This window comes from Salmo salar, chromosome ssa13 (genome assembly GCF_905237065.1).
Source record: "Salmo salar chromosome ssa13, Ssal_v3.1, whole genome shotgun sequence".
Lineage (NCBI taxonomy): Eukaryota > Metazoa > Chordata > Actinopteri > Salmoniformes > Salmonidae > Salmo > Salmo salar.
This window is the reverse complement of record NC_059454.1, coordinates 59,117,210-59,138,362: the sequence shown is the minus strand read 5'-3', so window position 1 is coordinate 59,138,362 and position 21,153 is coordinate 59,117,210. Positions and strand designations below refer to the sequence as shown.

The 21,153-nt window shown below is 44.3% G+C and overlaps 1 protein-coding gene across 1 annotated transcript in view; it reads right to left on the bottom strand.

Moving 5' to 3' along the window:
• LOC106567515 (PDZ and LIM domain protein 4) overlaps positions 1-21,153 on the bottom strand; it is a 77,061-nt gene that overhangs the window by 24,218 nt on the left and 31,690 nt on the right. Inside the window, exon 3 of the mRNA XM_014136837.2 lies at positions 2,974-3,061. Coding sequence (XP_013992312.1) covers positions 2,974-3,061 — 88 coding nt within the window. The remainder of the gene's footprint in view (positions 1-2,973; positions 3,062-21,153) is intronic.

Here is a 21,153-nt window from a genome sequence, read left to right as displayed (position 1 = left end):
CGGCTTGAGAATGGAACCTTAGTGAGTTCCAGCGTTTCCGCATTCTAAAGCACCATACTTTCCAAGGCCACTGCTAAAGACACAACGGTGATTTTATTTAGCTTGAAGGAAATATGCAGAATAGCATACAGTGGCTAGCTGTGGCCACCTGTAGACCTACTTCAACATACTGTAGACCACAGGCCTATTCTCCCTTATTTATTCTAATAATAATTTCAAAATGAGTCATTATCTTCTCCGGTAATCTTACAATATTCTTGTCTGTTGATGAGTAAAATAAGTTTATGGAAACAACCAATATCTTCCTCCTGTTTTTCACCTCTTTCCAGTATGAGGATGCCACAAATAGCTTTAGTTTCGTAACTGTTCAGGTTTAGATCCAAAAATGTATCATTCAACTGTATGAGAATCTCCCATCTTCCCCTTGTTCAAGGAAACATCTCACCACTTCCTTGTGTCACGTCCTGCTAGCTAGAACTCCCATATGCTGGTAGGGAGTTTACATGTGGTGTCTAATGTGTCTGGAGCACCATCAGCATTGTCAGATGCCGGTAATCTCTTTCAAGGTAAATTACATTATACAAGCCTGGAGGAGGAAACAACCATGGTTATTTATTTCAAAATCGAATCAGAATCAAATCAATGTTTATTGGTTGCGTACACAGTTTAGCAAATGTTATAGCAGGTGCAGTGAAATGCTTATGTTACTAGCTCCTAAACGCGGTAAAATGTGAAACAAGTACACAAATAATCAAAATAAATTAATCAAGTGTCGTAACGATCCCAATTAAAACCCCAAATAGCACTGTAACAGTAATCCAAATGTAATCTACGTATATACACCAGATTAATTTACACAAGAATGATATGTACAGAAGTAGATATATTAGAGCCATTTAGAGAATACAGTACATAAATACACAGTGTGAAACGGGAAGTGTCCAGTGGTTTAATGTCTCTACAATACGGGACAGCAGCGTTGGCTGTGTGTGACTGCGTGAGTGCTGTGTGTGACTGTGTGAGTGATGTGTGTGAGTGTATGTGCATGTGTTTGTGAGTATGAGGTGTGTGTGTGTGCTAGTTTGTGTGTATGTGTTTTGTGTGAATGAGTGTGCATCACCTAGTGATGGCTGTTCAACAGTTTGATGGCCTGGAGATAGAAGCTGTTTTTTAGTCTCTCTGTCTTAGCTCTGATGCACCTGTATTGTCTCCGTCTGCCAGGCGGTAGCTGAGTGAACAGTCCGTGGCTAGGGAGACTGAGGTCCTTAATGATCTTCTTGCCCTTCCTTTGACACGAGTGCTGGAGGGCAGGCAGCGGGCCTCCGGAGCTGCGTTGGCCCCACCATTCTCTGGATAGCCATGCAGTTGAGGGTGGTGCAGTTGCCGTACCAGGTGGTGATGCAGCCCAACAGTATGCTCTCAATTGTGCATCTGTAGAAATTTGTGAGGCTCTTTAGGGGCCATACTGAATTTTTTCCTCCGCCTGAGGTTGTATAGGCGCTGTTGCGCCTTCTTCACCACGGTTTTGGTGTGATGAGACCATTTCAGGTCCTCATTTGGCCTAACTCAAGGGACCAACCAACCAACCAACTGTTTCCCTTTCATGTTAACAAGCCTCCACCTAAAGCAAATGAAGCAAATGCAGCTAATGGTACTTACTCACTTTGCCGTTTTTAGCTCTCAACTTTAAGTCTATTAAAAAGGAGCCCGTCTTTTAGTAGAGAGTAGAGTGGATACAAGGTTTCCAAACCTCCCTCTGTAATTTATCCAGGAGGTAGAGCAGTATTCTCCGATTATACACACACAGGAGGTACTGCTAGCATGCCTGTCTCCGTTTATATACAGAGTTTGAGTTGATAGTTCCCCTTCGCTCAGACTTCAGCTTGTGTCGAGATGGTGAAATACAACGTTCCCAATCCCCAGGACCCCTCCCAGGGAATCTGCCTGTCTCATTGGATTGCCTGAAGGCTGTATTACGGTGGTCTTTCACCTCCTTTATCACTAGGAAGATTTATATGTTATGACTACCATGCTTGCAAGAGCAGTATATCAACCATGTACTCCAAGACCATTAGGAATATTTAGAATAAGGATCAGTGGCTTTGACTTAATAGATGTCACACGTGTTAAAGCAATAAAATGTCTATGCGGCTTTCTGAAGACAAAAAAAGACTATGTAAACTCAGGCGCAGCTACATGGAAAATACATTCACCATATTCACCTCAGGGATAGAATTCACTTGTTCTGTATTGAACCTTCCACCATTCGTATAGCTCTTTCATTCAAATGTCCACCAGCCTGTCTACTGAAGCGGAACTCAATACATCTGTCTGCTGTGTATAGTGTCAACATTCAATTGATGAAGTGATGAAATAATTTCAGGCCTTTGTGTGACCATTCAGCCCAGTTTACAGGGATCGCTACACTGAAGAGACTGGGACATGGGAAAGTGCCCCAACATGACAACCAACGGCAACAATAAAAGATGAATGGTCACTTCTCAGAAGTCCCAGCCACAATACGCTCATTGTCTGCTTGTTTTGGTTACGCTTTGCCTCACTCTCAGTTCAGTATCGGAAAACGCTGCAAAGTTCACCGGCAACGCCTCGGCTTGCATCTGGATAATTTATTTCGGGATCGAAATGCTCTGGATCGACGCGTACGACAGCGTGTTCCAGTTTCCGCCAATATGCAGCGCCATTGAAGAGGAGTGGGACAACATTCCACAATCAACAGCCTGATCAACTCTATGCGAAGGAGATGTGTCGCGCTACATGAGGCAAATAGTGGTAACACCAGATACTGACTTGTGATCCATCCATCTACCTTTTTTTAAGGTATCTGTGACCAACAGATCAATATCTGTATTCCCAGTCATGTGAAATCCACAGATTAGGGCCTAATGAATTTGGTTCAGTGTATATAATCGTATCTATGGCTCTTATTTGCATGTAAACAAGTGCAGCTCATACCTGTGGTGACTCAGACTCCAATGTGGCCATGTATGGACTTGTCTTGCCATCTTCAATAACATTTGGAGACCAGACGTTGTTTCCTGACCTGAAAGACAATACCCAGGAAAGAGAGGCTAGGGTTAGATAAACAAGGACTCTGTATCTATAAAATACTAAGGGGCTTTTAAAGTCGTCATATCTGCTCCTATCAATTTGTGTTCACAGGTTATTTGCTCACAGCAGTCACTAAGAATATGCTATTAAATTCTGTTATTACTGGATATGATTATGCTAGAGTGGAATGAAAATGGACTAAACTCATGACACAGACACCATAATACAGTTAAGTAAGGGAAAAAAAGATGATGACTTGAACTTTCGTATTAAATATCACTAACCACTGCTAAATATTACCGGGATATGGTCCGGGGATGAAATATTTCACTGTGTTCCAAAATAAGCTTCACTTCTTCATTTTACACAGTATCAAGTGTCAGGTTTCTTCTCAGCATGTGTTTTTGTTTAGCAGGCGTAACACTGGCAGCTGAGTATGACCACATTCCAATACATTTTAGTGATAAAGTCATCTCTACTGCACATCAACAGGAAAACTATCGCATGAACTCACAACCCTTGGCAAAACTTTCTCATGATTCCTTTTTTATTCATTTCAGTACCACTCAATATAACAGTCTGTGAATACAAACTGTAGGACTGAACCAAGCCTAGACAGTCAAAAATATTATCTGTGCACACCAATCTTTGCCTTGCAAAACATCCTGTGGCGTACTGCATTAGCATCAAATAGCCTCCACGATATGCAACTTTTCAGGGAAGTTAGGAACCAATATACACAGGCAGTTAGGAAGGCAAAGGCTAGTTTTATCTAAACAGAAATTTGCATCCTATAGCACTAACTCCAAAACGTTCTGGGACACTAAAGTCCATGGAGAATAAGAGCACCTCCTCCCAGCTGCCCACTGCTCTGAGGCTAGGAAACACTGTCACCACCGATAAATCCACGATAATTGAGAATTTCGATAAGCATTTTTCTACGGCTGGCCATGATTTCCACCTGGCTACCCCTACCCCGGTCAACCACCCTGCACCCCTCACTGCAACTTGCCCAAGCCTCCCCCATTTCTCCTTAACCCAAATCCAGATAGCGGATGTTCTGAAAGTGCTGCAAAATCTGGACCCCTACAAATCAGCCGGGCTAGACAATCTGGACCCTCTCTTTCTAAAATTATCCACAGAAATTGTTGCAACCCCAATTATTAGCATGTTCAACCTCTCGTTCATATTGTCTGAGATCCCCAAAGATTGGAAAGCTGCCGTGGTCATCTCCCTCTTCAAAGGGGGAGACACTCTTGACCCAAACTGCAACAGACCTATCTATCCTACCCTGCCTTTCTAAGGTCTTCGAAAGCCAAGTTAACAAACAGATCACCGACCATTTCGAATCCCACCGTACCTTCTCTGCTATGCAATCTGGTTTCCGAGCTGGTCATGGGTGGACCTCAGCCACGCTCAAGGTCCTAAACGATATGATAACCGCCATCGATAAGAGATAATACTGTGCAGCTGTATTCATTGACCTGGCCAAGGCTTTTGACTCTGTCAATCACCACATTCTTATTGGCAGACTCAACATCCTTGGTTTCTCAAATGACTGCCTCGCCTGGTTCACCAACTACTTCTCTGACAGAGTTCAGTGTGTCAAATCGGAGGGCCTGTTGTCCGGACCTCTGGCAGTCTATGGGGGTGCCAAAGGGTTCAATCCTCGGGCCGACTCTTTTCTCTGTATACATCAATGATGTCGCTCTTGCTGCTGGTGATTCTCTGATCCACCTCTATGCAGACGACACCATTCTGTATGCTTCTGGCCCTTCTTTGGACACTGTGTTAACTAACCTCCAGATGAGCTTCAATGCCATACAACTCTCCTTCCGTGGCCTCTAACTGCTTTTAAATGCAAGTAAAGCTAAATGCATGCTCTTCAACCATTCGTTGCCCGCACCTGCCCGCCCACCTAGCATCACTACTTTGGATGGTTCTGACTTAGAATTTGTGGACAACTACAAATACCTAGGTGTCTGGTTAGACTGTAAACTCTCCCTCCAAACTCATATTAAGCATCTCCAATCCAAACTTAAATCTAGAATCGGCTTCCTATTTCGCAACAATGCATCCTTCACTCATGCTGCCAAACATACCCTCGTAAAACTGACTATCCTGCCGATCCTTGACTTTGGTGATGTCATTTACAAAATTGCCTCCAACACTCTACTCAGCAAATTGGATGCAGTCCATCACAGTGCCATCCGTTTTGTCGCCAAAGCCCCATATACTACCCACCACTGCTACCTGTATGCTCTCGTTGGCTGGCCCTCGCTTCATATCCGTCGCCAAACCCACTGGCTCCAGGTCATCTATAAGTCGTTGCTAGGTAAAGCCCTGCCTTATCACCTTAGCAGCACACACCCGCAGCACGCGCTCCAGCAGGTATAATTCACTGGTCACCCCCAAAGCCAATTCCTCCTTCAGCCGCATTTCCTTCCAGTTCTCTGCTGCCAATGACTGGAATGAACTGCAAAAATCACTGAAGCTGGAGACTCATATCTCCCTCACTAGCTTTAAGCACCAGCTGTCAGAGCAGCTCACAGATCACTGCACCTGTACATAGCCAATCTGTAAATAGCCCATCGAACTACATAATCACCATATTATTTATTTTTCTCCTTTGCACCACAGTACCGCTACTTGCACACTCATCTTCTGCACATCTATCACCCCAGTGTTTAATTTGCCATACTGTAATAATTTTGCCACTTTGGCCTATTTATTGCCTCACCCCCCTTATCCTACCTCATTTGCACACACTGTATATAGACTTTCTCTATTGTATTATTGACTGTATGTTTGTTTATTCCATGTGTAACTCTGTTGTTTGTGTCACACTGCTTTGCTTTATATTGGCCAGGTCGCAGTTGTAAATGAATACTTGTTCTCAACTAGCCTACCTGATAAATAAAGGTGAAATAAAAAAATAAAAAAATCCATAGACAGTGATGGCTGTACGCCGGTCTTCGTCAAGCATGAAACTTGACTATAGATACTCGAGAGCTTGGGACTATAAGGTTCTATCTGCAAAACAATAATTCTAAGATGAGACAGTTGGCTTTAAAGTTCCAAAACCCTCATTGCTTTGAATGGTGTCAGCTATTTTTATCTTGCATTCTTTTTAACATAAATTGGGGGATTTAGAGTACTACGGTGCCTTCAGAAAGAATTCATACCCCCGAATTCCAAATTTTGTGTTACAGCCTGATTTCTAAAGTGAAGAAATATATGGTTCGCATCCATCAACACACAATACCCCATAATGACAAAGTTAAAATATGTTTGACATTTTTGCTAATTTATTGAAAATGAAGAATCTCATATACATAATTAGTCACACCTGAGTCATCTTTGGCAGTGATTACAGCAGTGAGTCTTTCTGGTTAAGTTACAGAGATTTCCACACCAGGATTGTACAATATTTATAAAAATTCAAGCTCTGTCAAGTTAGTTGATTATTGCGAGACAGCCATTCAAGTCTTGCCATAGATTAAGCTGATTTAAGTCAAAACTATAAATAGGCCACTCAGGAACATTTAATGTCATCTTGGTAACCAACGGCAGTGTATATTTGGCCTTGTGTTTAAGGTTATTGTCCAGCTGATAAGTGAATTCATCTCCCAGTGTCTGTTGGAAAGCAGACTGAACCCGGTTTTCCTCTGATTTTGCCTGTGCTTAGCTCTATTACATGTCTTTTTATCCTAAAAATCTCCATAGTCCTTGCTGATGACAAGCATACCCATAACATGAAAATATGAAGAGTGGTACTCCGTGATGTGTTGGCCCCAAACATAACGCTCTGTATTCAGGACATAGTGAATTTATTTGCTACATTTTTTGCAGTTTTACCTTATTGTAAAACAGGGCGTATGTTTTTGAATATTTATGTACAGGGTTCCTTTCACTGTTGTTTAGGCTAGTATTGTGGAGTAACTACAATGTTGAACCATCCTCAGTCCTTTTACAGCCATTAAACTCTGTAACTGTTTAAGTCACCATTGGCCTCATGGTGAAATCCGTGAGTGGTTTCCTTCCTTTCCGGCAACTGTGTTAGGAAGGACGCTTGTATCTTTGTAGTGACTGGGTGTATTGAGACACCATCCAAAGTGTGATTATCCTGTTAGGGCTAGGGGGCAGTATTTGCACGGCTGGATAAAAAATGTACCCGATTTAATCTGGTTACTAATCCTACCCAGTAACTACAATATGCATATACTTATTATATATGGATAGAAAACACTCTAAAGTTTCTAAAACTGTTTGAATGGTGTCTGTGAGTATAACAGAACTCATTTGGCAGGCAAAACCCTGAGACATTTTCTGACAGGAAGTGGATACCTGATGTGTTGTATTACCTTTAAACCTATGCCATTGAAAAACACAGGGGCTGAGGAATATTTTGGCACTTCCTATTGCTTCCACTAGATGTCACCAGCCTTTACAAAGTGTTTTGAGTCTTCTGGAGGGAGATCTGACCGAACAAGAGCCATGGAACGATGATGGCCCATTAGACACCTGGCGCGCGAGTTCATGTTGGGTACCCTCGTTCCAATACGTTATAAAAGAGAATGCATTCGTCCACCTTGAATATTATTCATGTTCTGGTTAAAAAGGCCCTAATGATTTATGGTATACAACGTTTGACATGTTTGAACGAACGTAAATATATTTTTTCCCCTCGTTCATGAAGTGAAGTCCGGCGGGCTTAGATCATGTGCTAACAAGACGGAGATTTTTGGACATAAATGATGAGCTTTTTTGAACAAAACTACATTCGTTATGGACCTGTGATACCTGGAAGTGACATCTGATGAAGAGAATCAAAGGTAATGGATTATTTACATAGTATTTTCGATTTTAGATCTCCCCAACATGACGGCTAGTCTGTATCGCAACGCGTATTTTTCTGGGCGCAGTGCTCAGATTATTGCAAAGTGTGATTTCCCAGTAAGGTTATTTTTAAATCTGGCAAGTTGATTGCGTTCAAGAGATGTAAATCTATAATTCTTTAAATGACAATATAATATTTTACCAATGTTTTCTAATTTTAATTATTTAATTTGTGGTGCTGACTTGACTGCCGGTTATTGGAGGGAAACGATTTCCTCAACATCAATGCCATAGTAAAACGCTGTTTTTGGATATAAATATGAACTTGATAGAACTAAAAATGCATGCATTGTCTAACATAATGTCCTAGGAGTGTCATCTGATGGAGATTGTAAAAGGTTAGTGCATCATTTTAGCTGGTTTTATGGTTTTGGTGACCCTGTCTTTGAATTGACAAAACATTACACACAACTCTTGTAAATGTACTGTCCTAACATACTCTAAATGTATGCTTTCGCCGTAAAACCTTTTTGAAATCGTAAAACGTGGTTAGATTAAGGAGATGTTTATCTTTCAAAGGGTGTAAAATAGTTGTATGTTTGAAAAATTTGAATTTTGACATTTATTTGGATTCAAATTTGCCGCTCTTGAAATGCACCTGCTGTTGATGGAGTGCACCACGGGTGGGACGCTTGCGTCCCACCTAGCCCATAGAGGTTAATAACTTCACTATGCTCAAAGGGATATTCAATGTCTGCTTTTTACCAATAGGTATCCTTGTTTGTGAGACATTGGAAATCCTCCCTGGTCTTTGTGTTTGAAATTCACTTAGACTGAGGGTTAAACACTATAATTCACACTGAGTGAGTCCCTGCAACTTATAATTGTAATGAATACTCAGGGAGAAAAAGGTGTAGATTCACATGCAGGTGTTTATGTTTCCAGGTGAGTAACTAACACGTGAAATCAATGAACAAAAATGAAAGACAGGGCTACATTCAAGAACAAAGAAACAGAACACAAGGTTAACTAAGAAAATAAATGCAGTACCCCCCCAAGGGAGGCTCCTGACGACCCAACGGCACCGGAGCAGAGGCGGCCGCCTCCCTTGGGGGCGAGGTCCAGCAGGCTGGTTCGACAAGGCCATGGACTGACCCGACGTTCTACATTGAGGCGGATGTCCAGTGGGTCTGTTCGGGGGTCGACCCCGAGGAGCGGGATGATCCGGATGGTTACGGTGGAATGCCCGAATCATCTCTGGGTCGAGGATGTCCTGGTCGGGGACCTAGGACTGGTCTTCAGGCACATAACCTTCCCAGTCCACTAGATAGTGGATGTGACCTCTCAGGCGTTTGGAATCAAGGATGGCCTGAATGGCGTAGGCAGGTTCCCCTCCGACGTCCAACGGTGGGGGCGCACTGCAGGATGGACTGTAGGTGACAAGGTTTTAACAGAGACACATGGAAGGACAAGGAGATTTTATACTGACGGGGGTAACTGGAGGTAGTACATGACAGGGTTGATGCGATGGGTTATCTTGAAGGGACCAATGAAGCGAGGACAGAACTTTTTGCAGGGGAGGCGGAGCCAGATGTCTCTGGTAGAGAGCCACACATGCTGTCCGGGGTGAAAAAGTGGTGTCGGTTTGCGGCAAAGCGTTTCTGGGTATTAGAGGCTTCCTACAGATGCATACCAACTCACTATGCCGAAACCAGTCATCGACAGCTGGGACAGTGCCAGGCTCCGCCTCCCAGGGAAACATGGGGGGGGGTTGGAAACCAAGTACACACTGAAAACGGAGTAAGGCGGAGTGATGAATGCATGAGTGAGTTCTGAGTGTATGCGTCCCAGGCCATATACCGACTCCAGTCATGTGGCGAGGCAGAACATTGTTGGCGGAGGTACTTCTCCATTTCTTGGTTCAGGCGTTCCGTCTGCCCGTTGGTCTGGGGATGGTACCCGGAGGAGAGGCTGAGGATGACCCCCCCAGTCAGTCACAGAAGGCTCACCACACCTGGGAGACAAACTAGGGCCTGCGGTCAGGGACGATGTCCTCCGGAATGCCATACAGACGGAACACCTGCTGGAACATACTCAGCTAATTCCATGGCGTTAGGTAAATGAGGAGGAACCACACACATTTTTGAAAAACGGTCTACTATGACAAGGATGGTGGTGTTACCAGAGGATTCAGGAAGGTCTGTGATGAAGTCAACTGCTATGAGGGACCAGGGTCTGTGAGGGATTAGCAAAGGTTGAAGCTTACCAGAAGGGAGATGACGAGGGCTTTGGTTTGGGCTCAGACTGGACAGGAGTACGTAATCCCTTACGTCGGATGCCAGTGAGGACCACCAGAATTTACGAGCTAGAAGTTCGGTGGTTCATGTAATGCCTGGAAGTCCTGACCCCAAAGACATGTGACACCAATGCATCAGTTGGGGGTCTAACAGCTGCTGGTACATAGCTCTTCCTAGCTGGTGTCTCAGGAGGAGCCAGGTCTGACGTTAGGGCTTCTTGTATGGCAGAGTGAATCTCTCACTGTACCGGTCCCATAATGCAAGAGGAAGGAAGAATGGGTGTAGGGTCCGAGTTACTAGTCGGAAGGTCAAACTGGTGGGATAGTGCATCAGCTTTTAAGTTTTTCTTTCCAGGGATGTAAGTAACATGAAAATGGAAGCGTGTGAAGAGCCCAGCGAGCTTGTCTGGAGTTTATCCTCTTGGCCCCTCTGATATATTCTAGAGTACAATGATCTGTTAGGATGAGGAAGGGATGTTGTGCGGCCTCCAGCGGCGCCACTCCTTGAGGAACAAGCTTGATGGCGAGGAGTTCTGTCGTAATTCCTCTCAGAGGAGGATAACTTCCTGGAGAAGAAGGCACAGGGATGTGATTTGAGGTGTTCCCACCCGCTGAGAGATTATGGCTCCTACTCCAGAGGCATCCACCTTCAGGGTGAAAGGAAGGGTTGGATCAGGTTGGCGAAGGACAGGAGCTGAGGTGAAGAGGCGTTTCAAGTTGCTGAAGGGTCCGGGGTCTTTTGGCTGCTAAGGTCAGTGAGGGGAGCAGCAGTAGAACTGAAGTTCAGAATGAACCGGCAATAGAAGTTGGAGAACCCAATGAAACGTTGGAGTTCCTTAACGGTGGAGGGTTTTGGCCAGTTACTGACGGCGGTGACTTTGTGCTCATCCATGCTGACCCCTCCAGGTGTCAGTACGAAACCGAGGAAGGTTACCGAGGTTACATGGAAGGTGCTCTTTTCAGTATTCAAAGGTTATTGTCAATGAGCCGTTGAAGAAACTTTTGCACATGCTGCATGTGTTCCTTCTGGGAGTGGGAGTAAGTCAGGATGTCATCAAAGTAGACGATGAGAAAGTTGTTGATCATATACTGGAAAACCTTGGTCATAAAGGATTGGAAGACAGCGGCCGTAGGGCATGACCAGGTATTCGTAGTGCCCTTGTGCGGTGATGAAGGCCGTCTTCCATTCGTCGCCTTTACGTATACGGACAAGGTTATATGCCCTTCGCAGGTCGAGTTTTGTATAGATGTTGGCGCGGCCCACTTGTTCAAGGGTCGCTGGGATCAAAGGAAGAGGGAAACGGTTCTTGATCATGATGTCATTCAGAGAATGGTAATCAATACATGGACGGAGACCACTGTCCTTTTTTCCAATGAAGAAGAAGCTGGACGCAGTCGGCGAAGGAGGACGAATGAAACCGTTTGAGTGCGTCAGTGTAGTTCTCCATTGCCTCCTTTTCCAGGATAGGTGGTAAACAAGGCCCTTCGGTGGGGACACTCCAGGAAGTAAATCAACAGCACAGTCCCCTGGGCGATGTGGTGGCAGAGTGGAGGCCTTGATTTTGCTGTACTGGTTGGATTCAGATGGTATGGTGGGTGGCACTGCAGAGGCCTCAATGGTGGTGGCTCTGCAGGGTAGGTGGAGACAACTGATGAAGCAGCTAGAAGACCAGGACAGTAGTTCACCTTGTCGCCACGAGATGGCAGGGTCGTGACGACAAAGCCAGGGGTGTCCGAGGATGAGTGGCTGTTTGGGGGATGAGAGTTCCATGAGTTGAATGGTTTCAGAGTGGAGGACTCCAATCTGGAGGGTGACACTGTCAGGTGCATAATGAAGCCCGTGCCACATGGCTGCCTGTCCAGGGTGTTAATCCTTAAGGGAGGGGTGACAGTGTTAGATCAATGTCAAGCTCTTGTACTAGCTGGTAATCAATGAAATGACCTGCTGCTCCCGAATCTATTAAGCCATCTACGTACTTAGTAACCCCCTTCATGGTTATCAATACTGGGATGGAGAATTGCTTCTGGGAGATATTTAGAAGTAAGGACATGCCTACCTGCATGGCAGCAGAGGGACCCTTCTCATCTTTCTGTGGGGGTGGGGGGGGGCGAACAGGGCAATGGCTGAGTAGATGATCTTTCCCTCCACAGTATAGGCAGAGCCCTTCTTGGATCCGCCTTTGACATTCGATACACGGGAGTGGAGCATGGCCCAACTGCATGGGCTCTGGAAGACTCGGACGAGATGGGGGAAATCATGGAAAGAGAAGGTTTCGGGTTCCTAGGTGGCAGAGTTTGTCGGCGATGAATTGGCCGATGGAGATGGAAATACGAATGTATTGATTTAAATCCTGAAGGTCACCTCCACAGGCCACCTCCGCCTGAAGTTCCCTGTTGAGCTCTCGTCGGTAGATGGTAAGTAAAGCAGCCTCACTCCATCCACTCCCTGCAGCCTTTGTGCTGAACTCGAGGGCATACTTGGCAGCTGAATTGCATCCTTGTTGAAGTTCTATGAGGAGGTCTCCTATAGGACGACCGGAGGGAGAGTGATCGAATACCTCTTTGAAGAGGGTGTGGAAATGGGTCTCGGATCCGAGTTTTGTGCTGTTGGTGGCCCAATCCAGGGCTTTGCCTGTGAGTAGAGACAAAATCCACCCTGCTCTTTTCGGTGGCGAAGTTAGTGGGGTTGTGCTCAATGAATTTGCTGCATTGTATCAGAAATCCCTGACATTTCCCAGGTGAACCGTTATATTTTCCAGGCATGGATATGAATGAAGGAGGGCCATGGGTTACGATACCTGGCATTGGAGGAGTAGGGATAGGCTGGCGGAGAAGATGGCAGATTTCCTCCATACAATCCTCTTACCGGGTTAGGCGCCGCTGTATTTCACTGAATCCATTCCGTTTTTAGGTGAGGTATTCTGTAATGAATACTCAGGGAGAAAAATTTGTAGATTCACGCACAGAGCACGGCAGGTGTTTATTTCGCCTTCGCAGGAGGCAGGAATCGTGGTCACAGGCAGGCAATGGTCATACACAGGTAGGCAAAAAGGCAGGGAATCAAAACTAGGACTGAAGGCTATAACTGGTTCTCACAAACGAGCTAAGAAAAGGCTTCGTAGAGTCAAAACGAACAATACCTCATAAAGGCACAAACAGAATGAACTGAACTAAATAGGAGCTGATGACACTAGGCGAGTAAGTAACACAGGTGAAATCAATGAACAAAAATGAAAGACAGGGCTACGTTCAAGAACGCAAAGAAACAGAACACAAGGTTGACTAAGAAAATAAATACAGAACCTTACAATAATGTGACTTGTTAAGCACATTTTTACTCCTGAACTTATTTAGGCTTGCCATAACAAAGGGGTTGAATACTAGTTGACTCAAGACATTTCAATTTTCATTTTTAAATCATTTTTGAACATTTCTAAAACATAATTCCACTTTGACATTATGGTGTATTGTGTGTAGGCCAGTGACCAAAAAAACTGCAATTGTTCAGGCTGAAACGCGACAAAATCTGGAATAAGGCAAGGGGTGTGAATACTTTCTGAAGGCACTGAAGGTAGATAACATTGAACAGAACAAGACTATGACAATAACTCAATTTTGACAAAAACGCAGATAGAATCTTATAGTCCCAACCTCCTGTACTGTGTCTAACACGAATACAGGCACAGCTATTTGTAGCGTAATCCCACAGTATTCCTTGTTATTAGTTTAGTTCACCATGCTGAGCCAGCCACCTGAGTGAACAGAAACAACAGGATGGTAAGGGGTCAAAAAAGTATTGTGTGCTCTCTGTGTCAGGTGACTGTACAATAAACCCCATTGTCTTTCATTTATCACAAAGTATTTTGCCTATCATGGCTGGGCCCATCCATGTACTGTAAATACAAAATATTTAGCCATTCTTATACTGTATTGTACTTGTTTCCTGTGTTAATACAATAGACTAGTCTTAATTTATGGCCTGCGCTCCACACCCCAGACATGGAGAAAATTGCTTCAGCAAGATTTAGAACTTCCTATAAAACCATAGGGTTATAAAAACGTGCAATACAAATGAAATGACATTATATAGCTTGTTTAATGGCACACCTATGGGAAGGGGGATGTAAATGACTATCGCCTCCACATAGAGAAACAGACTTCTGAGGGAGGAGTTTGTAATGCTTTTTGGAATTCCTGAATCATGTCGGGGGGGTCCCGTTGCTAGACCATTTGCTGTTACAGTATATGGGCCAACCGCCCAGCTTTCAAAAGGGCAATACCATGACATCACAATGGCCCCAGCGAGGCAGCAGAGTGCAATGTGCGTGTGCAGAGGAACAAAGACGTTTCCCTCCGCTCATTCTTCACCTGGTCAGTCGGTCAGTAATCTCACCAACCATGCACGTGAACGCAGGCAGGCCTCTGGAGCAGGAGGCAACAATGAGGCCTCAGTTCTCCACTAGTGGAAACTTCACAACTGAAGGATGAGGTCACTCCGGATTCAGCTGGCAAGGCTGTGGCGGGTGAGGCAATGCCTCAGAAATTATCACAGAGGTGTTCGTATCAAGGCTGCTTTATGGGTACGTGTTTGATGGATGAGCTGCAGACAGCGTGGGACGATCTATGCCTAGGACATCTATCCAACCCTCCCTCTTTTCCAAGAATACAACACTTTATATCCCAGGATGTTTGTTTCCTTGGATACATAATAAGAATTCATATTATGAATGCTCTATTGAGCAAGTCAATTGGTGGCATATTACATTTGCTTTAATACAAGGAACCATAGAACATGTCAAGGAGGACATACACTATATATACAAAAGTATGTGGACACCCCTTCAAATAAGTGGAATCGGCTATTTCAGCCACACCCGTTGCTGACAGGTGTATATAATTGAGCACACAGCCATGCGATCTCCATAGACAAACATTGGAAGTAGAATGGCCTTAAGAGCTCAGCAACTTTCAACGTGGCACCGTCATAGGATTCCACCTTTCCAACAAATCATGGCATCCTACAGCTGCCCCGGTCAACTGTAAGTGCTGTTATTGTGAAGTGGAAACATCTAGGAGAAACAACGGCTCAGCTGTGAAGTGGTAGGTAACTCATGCTCACAGAACAGGACCGCCGAGTGCTGAAGCGCGTAAAAATCGTCTGTCCTCGTTTGCAACACTCAGTACCGAGTTCCAAACTGCCTCTGGATGCAAGGTCAGCACAATACCTGTTCGTCGGGAGATTCATGAAGTGGGTTTCCATGGCTGAGCAGGCGCACACAAGCCTAAGATGACCATGCGCAATTCCAAGCATCTGCTGGAGTGGTGTAAAGCTCACCACTATTGGACTCTGGAGCAGTGGAAACATGTTCCCTGGGGTGATAAATGATGAGCAGGTGTCCACATACTTTTGGTCATGTAGTGTAGATTTATGAGTGGAAACTTTGAGAGAGGCAGAGAGACTGACGGAGTAGGCAGCAGACAATGTGATACGCACCAATAGGACAGGCACAATGGAGCATATTGTTTTTCGTGATCCAGTTTAGCGTGTCCCTCCAATATTGAGTCAGTGTGTGAGGGATTAGTGGAGACGGTCTGCGAGCGATCAGAGCCGTGCAGACCAACGGCCTTTTACTCTCTCCTCGTTGGCCTCCAGTGCCAAGAGACAACTGGTCAATGAGCACGCTTTTATTTCACGTCAAATTGAATATCCTTCTCCTACTCCTCTTGCTCATAAATGAGCGTGTGTGTGTGTATATCACTGTCGAATAAAGACGATAGAAGTCTCTCAAATGAAATGGCCCAATGTCAGGGTATCATTATGAGTTTCGACAAGCCTTCCCTTCGGTCAGATTTTCCGCTGTCTGACTCTGCTGGTTTTTAATTTCCTGATTTGGTTGAGGCGGTGGATGTGGATGGTTTATTTTGGCTGTGCAGGGATTTCATGCTGCATTGACTAAAGGGGAGAAACTACCCTCAGAACAAGATGCTGATCAACAGCATTACCTCTTGCCAGATTGAGGCCTTCCTGTTGTTATCAAATGCTTCTCAACTCCTCTTGATCCCTAACTGAAACCAGTTTTTTTAATAATACACTGTTATAAATCAAAACCATCAAGCTGCTACTTCGTTATTGGTGTAATATGAGACGAGATCAAATGTAGTCTCTGGTCTCGGAGACAAAGTGGTTTTTAAAACCACACGTATGGGGTCTTCTCACCAGACCTGGGGGTCACTTAGTAGATTATTGGTCTGTGAGATGACAAGATCAGTGACTGCACCAAAGCTGTAGTCTCCCCTCCCGACTCCACCGGATCCCTTAAAGTGCCATTTACGACCACAACAGAAGTGGAGGACAGGGGAGGGATTTTCCCGATCTTTGGCTGTTTATTTTCTCTTTCCTAGTAGGAGTACTATATTTACAATCCCTGTCCCATTCATAATTCCTCAGCTCTGACTCACTGTCCAGGCAGTCAGACCAGGAAATCAGAGGCACCTCCACCAGGCTATCTTTCTCTCTTTCTCTGTTTCTCTCTCAAATCAAATCAAATATTATTTGTCACACACACTGAATACAACAGGTGTAGACCTTACTGTGAAATGCTTACTTACAAGTCCTTAACCAACAATGCAGTTTTAAAAAAATACCACAAAAAAAGTAAGAGATAAGAATAACAACTAATTAAAGAGCAGCATTAAATAACAATCTCCCTCGGTCTCCCTCTCTCCCTACTGTCTCTCTCCTTCCTCAGGTCTCATTACTTCTCTATGTTGAACCTGCCAGCCCAGCAGGGCTCTTTCCACAGGCTCTGACCACTCGTGGAAACGAATAACCGTTGTCTGTCTCGCAGCTCTTCGTAACCACCACTGCTTTCTTCAAGGGAAAGAGGGGGGATCAGTGAGGAGGGGGAGAGGAGGAGTGTGGGCGTGAGGAGGGAAGACTCAGGGGTTGGGAGGTGAGATTCGCCACAGCTGGTCCATGTCTTCATTGAGACTCAATAGGCTGAAGATATACAGGCCAGCTAAGGGAAACTTGACATGTTTCAATAAGACCCTGGCCTGCCGGGTTTCTGTCCGCCCGGCACTGACACCATAGTGAAGTTGGAGCAGGGCCCGTTTAGAAACAACCTTTTGATCAGGCTGCTAGAAATACTGAACCAGCAGAGCCATTTTGCCTCACAGCGCAGTCCCGAGGGAACCTGTCATGGACTGGAAATGGAGCAGCGAAGTTGGATGGGTTGAAGTGGTGACTCAGTGTCAAGCTTCACTAAAGCTGGCCAGTTGCTCTCTTCCTCCTCCTCTCTCCTTCCTTCCTTCCTTCCAACTGATGTGTGACAAATGCATTAATAACACTATTTCTTGATTCAGAGGCAGTGTCATTTACAAAAACAGATGCTCTTCCAAGCCCAGGTTTATTGAACATTTATTAATTTGACTCTTGCTTTTACGAGGCTCTCTGGTCAACTACCAAGGGCTCATAGGCACTTTAAAAACGGGTTATGAAAAAAGTATTTTAAAAAATAAGGTCATGAAAGTAATGAATTCAGTGGCATAAGTAAGACATTCTTGTACATAATGCCTCATGCTCCGCTGCAGCCAATGTAATTTGGTTTAACAAGCAGACCTTTAGGCTTATATACAGTATTTATCCAATGGCAGCACCAGAAAATTACAGGCCTCAGCAGCCTGACAGTTTGAGTCCTTTATAGCTGAGACTTTTAATGAGGGCTTGGTCTGTTGTTCTCAAAAATATTATTTTCTGGGTAAGTCAACTTGGCCCCCGCCTCTTCTGGTCATTCCAAACAAAAATATTACTTCATTTTGGTTGCACTAGTTCAATACTCTCCCGTGAACATTACCCAAGTCATTTTACATATAGCACAACATTCCTGTTGTCAAGAAATTAATCATGTCAGCTTTATCCATATTGAGACACGCAAAATCTCCCCTCCCTTGTGCTTACTGTAAGTGTGAATGGAATTTCCCTTCCAACTTCCAACTGACTGAGGTTACATGCAGTTAAAATATGTATAAAAAAAAACATGACATAAAGTGAAGGACTTGAAGTGCCCTATATCCTCTAGGTCTAGGAGAGAAATCCAATGCTAAGCTACATGATGCATGCAATCTATGTAATTGAATTTCCATCCACACACACAGTGAAAATCTGGGCCGTAAAATAACATTCTTATGCCCAAGTGGATTCTCTTGCTCTCGCTCCCTTGCTCCCTCCTTCCCTCCCTTATACCTCTCACTGAAACTAACTGCACATGTATGCTAGCCGCTCATTTCAGCTGGGGTTGGAGAAAAGTGTACATACTCATCTGCGCAACACACACTCCCTGGATTCAGCAGCCCTGGCCAACAGCAATTACCCAATGGTGTAGTGAAAAAGGTCACATACCAGTAAATACCAGGGCTGCTGCTGTGTTCACCATGCCGTCATGTGACCTGAATTTAAAATGTTCTCATTAAGCCATGGAGAATAGTAAAGAATGCGAAAAAGCATTAACTTTTTTGCTCCTGCAGGAGTGGTTGGTTGGCATTTCATCTGTAATCTCCAGTCATGGTTTCCCTAATCATTTGCTCATGACTGATTGAAAAGTGCATGAATTTCATAAGGTAGAGGCTAATAAACATTTTTATTGATGCAGGTTATGATTAAAGATCAGTCAAGATCCATTTAAAAGCATGAAAGTACATTTATGTAAACTCGACATTGATGTGGCTTTCTACAGCAGCGGACCCTTCGGTTCCCACTCGAGATTGCACTAAACTCAACCTCGTGTATCCTTAAATAAATGTCCTACTCCTATGTGGATATACTGTACCACTTAACGCTCATTCTGATTTACGGACCGCTTCACAGAGAGGCCGGAGCATTTCGAGGGAAAGCACATTCTGGATTCTACACAGAAACTGAAAGTTTCTTCTGACAGGATAAAACTTTGAGCTCAAACACATCTCCATGTCTCCTGCTCATCTGATGGATCAGGTTACCCATGGATGTGGAAATCAGGCTGATTCTCCTTTCCTTTCCACTGCATGTGCAAAGTCTGCTCCAGGCTGACGAGTATCATTCTGGGTCTAATGTTCACTTCACTACCCTAGAAGGAAAGAGGACATTTTCATCCTGGATCTGTTGTCATCCCAAACCTATTCCAAACCGCAGTAGGCTACTCTTCTCATCTGGGAATTTCAAACCGTCTATTGGAAAGCTGAGAAAAATACTAATCTTCCACTCTGCTTCATCCCCATTTCTGAGTTCTCCCTTCTAAATGGCAACTGGCTGTTTAGACTGATGATTTCCATTGAAATAGAGAATTTGCTGTGTTGCATTATATTATAATGCTCCTGTCCTCTCCAATACCAAAGACTCATCCCCAATGTTCCTGAACTAAGAATTATGCATTGCTGTAAGCAGTGGAAAAAGCCATTTCACCCATTATAAGCTGCTGAATATACAATATCAATCTAACTGTTCAATTAGGAGTCCATGCTCTGCCACAATGTGTATGCCTTACTGAATGTGATGCAAGGGTGCTCTGTTGGGGTAGAGAATTGATCACATTGACTGGCTTCCACGAGTGATTGAAAAGAGCATTATACACTCTATTTAAAAAACTATGTGGACACCCCTTCAAATTAGTGGATTTGGCTATTTCAGCCACACCCATTGCTGACAGGTGTATAAAACCGAGCACACAGCCATGCAATCTCCATAGACAAACACTGGCAGTATAATGGACTTACTGAAGAGCTCAGCGGCAGTCTGACAGACAAATCTGCCAAAAGAACTCTGCGTGCCCGGATGCATAGGGCCAACTGTAAAGTTTGGTGGATAAGGAATAATGGTCTGGGTCTGTTTTTCATGGTTCGGGCTAGGCCCCTTAGTTCCAGTGAAGAGAAATCTTAATGCTACAGCATTCTAGACGATTCTGTGCTTCCAACTTTGTGGCAACAGTTTGGGGAAGGCCCATTCCTGTTTCAGCATGACAATGCCCACGTGCACCAAGCAAGGTCCATACAGAAATGGTTTGTTGAGATCGGTGTGGAAGAACTTGACTGGCCTGCACAGAGTCCTGACCTTAAACCCATCGAACACCTTTGGGATGAATTTATTTAACCTTGTTTTAACTAGGCAAGTCAGTTAAGATCAAATTCCTAAATACAATGATGGCCTACCCTGGCCAAACCCTAACCCGGACGATGCTGGGCCATTTGTGCGCCGCCCTATGGGACTCACAATCACGGCCGGTTGTGATACAGCCTGGAATCGAACCAGGGTCTGTAGTGACACTTCTAGCACTGTGATGCAGTGCCTTAGACCTCTAATCGCCCAACATCAGTGCCAAACCTCAGTAATGCTCTTGTGGCTGTATGGAAGCCCGGCAGTAATGTTCCAATATCTAGTGAAAAGCCTTCCCAGAAGAGTGGAGGCTGTTATAGCAGCAAAGGGGGGACCAACTCCATATTAATGCCCATGATTTTGGAATGAGATGTTCGACAAGCAGGCATCCACATACTTTTGGTAATATAGTGTATATAAACACAACACGCAACAATTTCAAAGATTTTACTGAGTTACAGTTCATATAAGCAAATTACTCAATTTAAATAAATTCATTAGGCCCTAATCTATGGATTTCACATGACTGGGAATACAGATATGAATCTGTTGCTCACAGATACCTGAAAAAAAGGTAGGGCTCAGATCACACACAGCCTAGTGTATAGGTCCTGGATGGCAGGAAGCCTGGTCCCAGTGAATAATGGCGCCGGAGGGGATGGCTGCCGTTTTACGGGCTCCTAACCAACTGTGCTATTTTGTTTGTTTTTTCGCATTGTTTGTAACTTATTTTGTACATAATGTTGCTGCTACCATCTCTTATGACCGAAAAACAGCGATTACTCACCTCGAACTGGACAAAGATTTTTTCTTTAATGAGTCT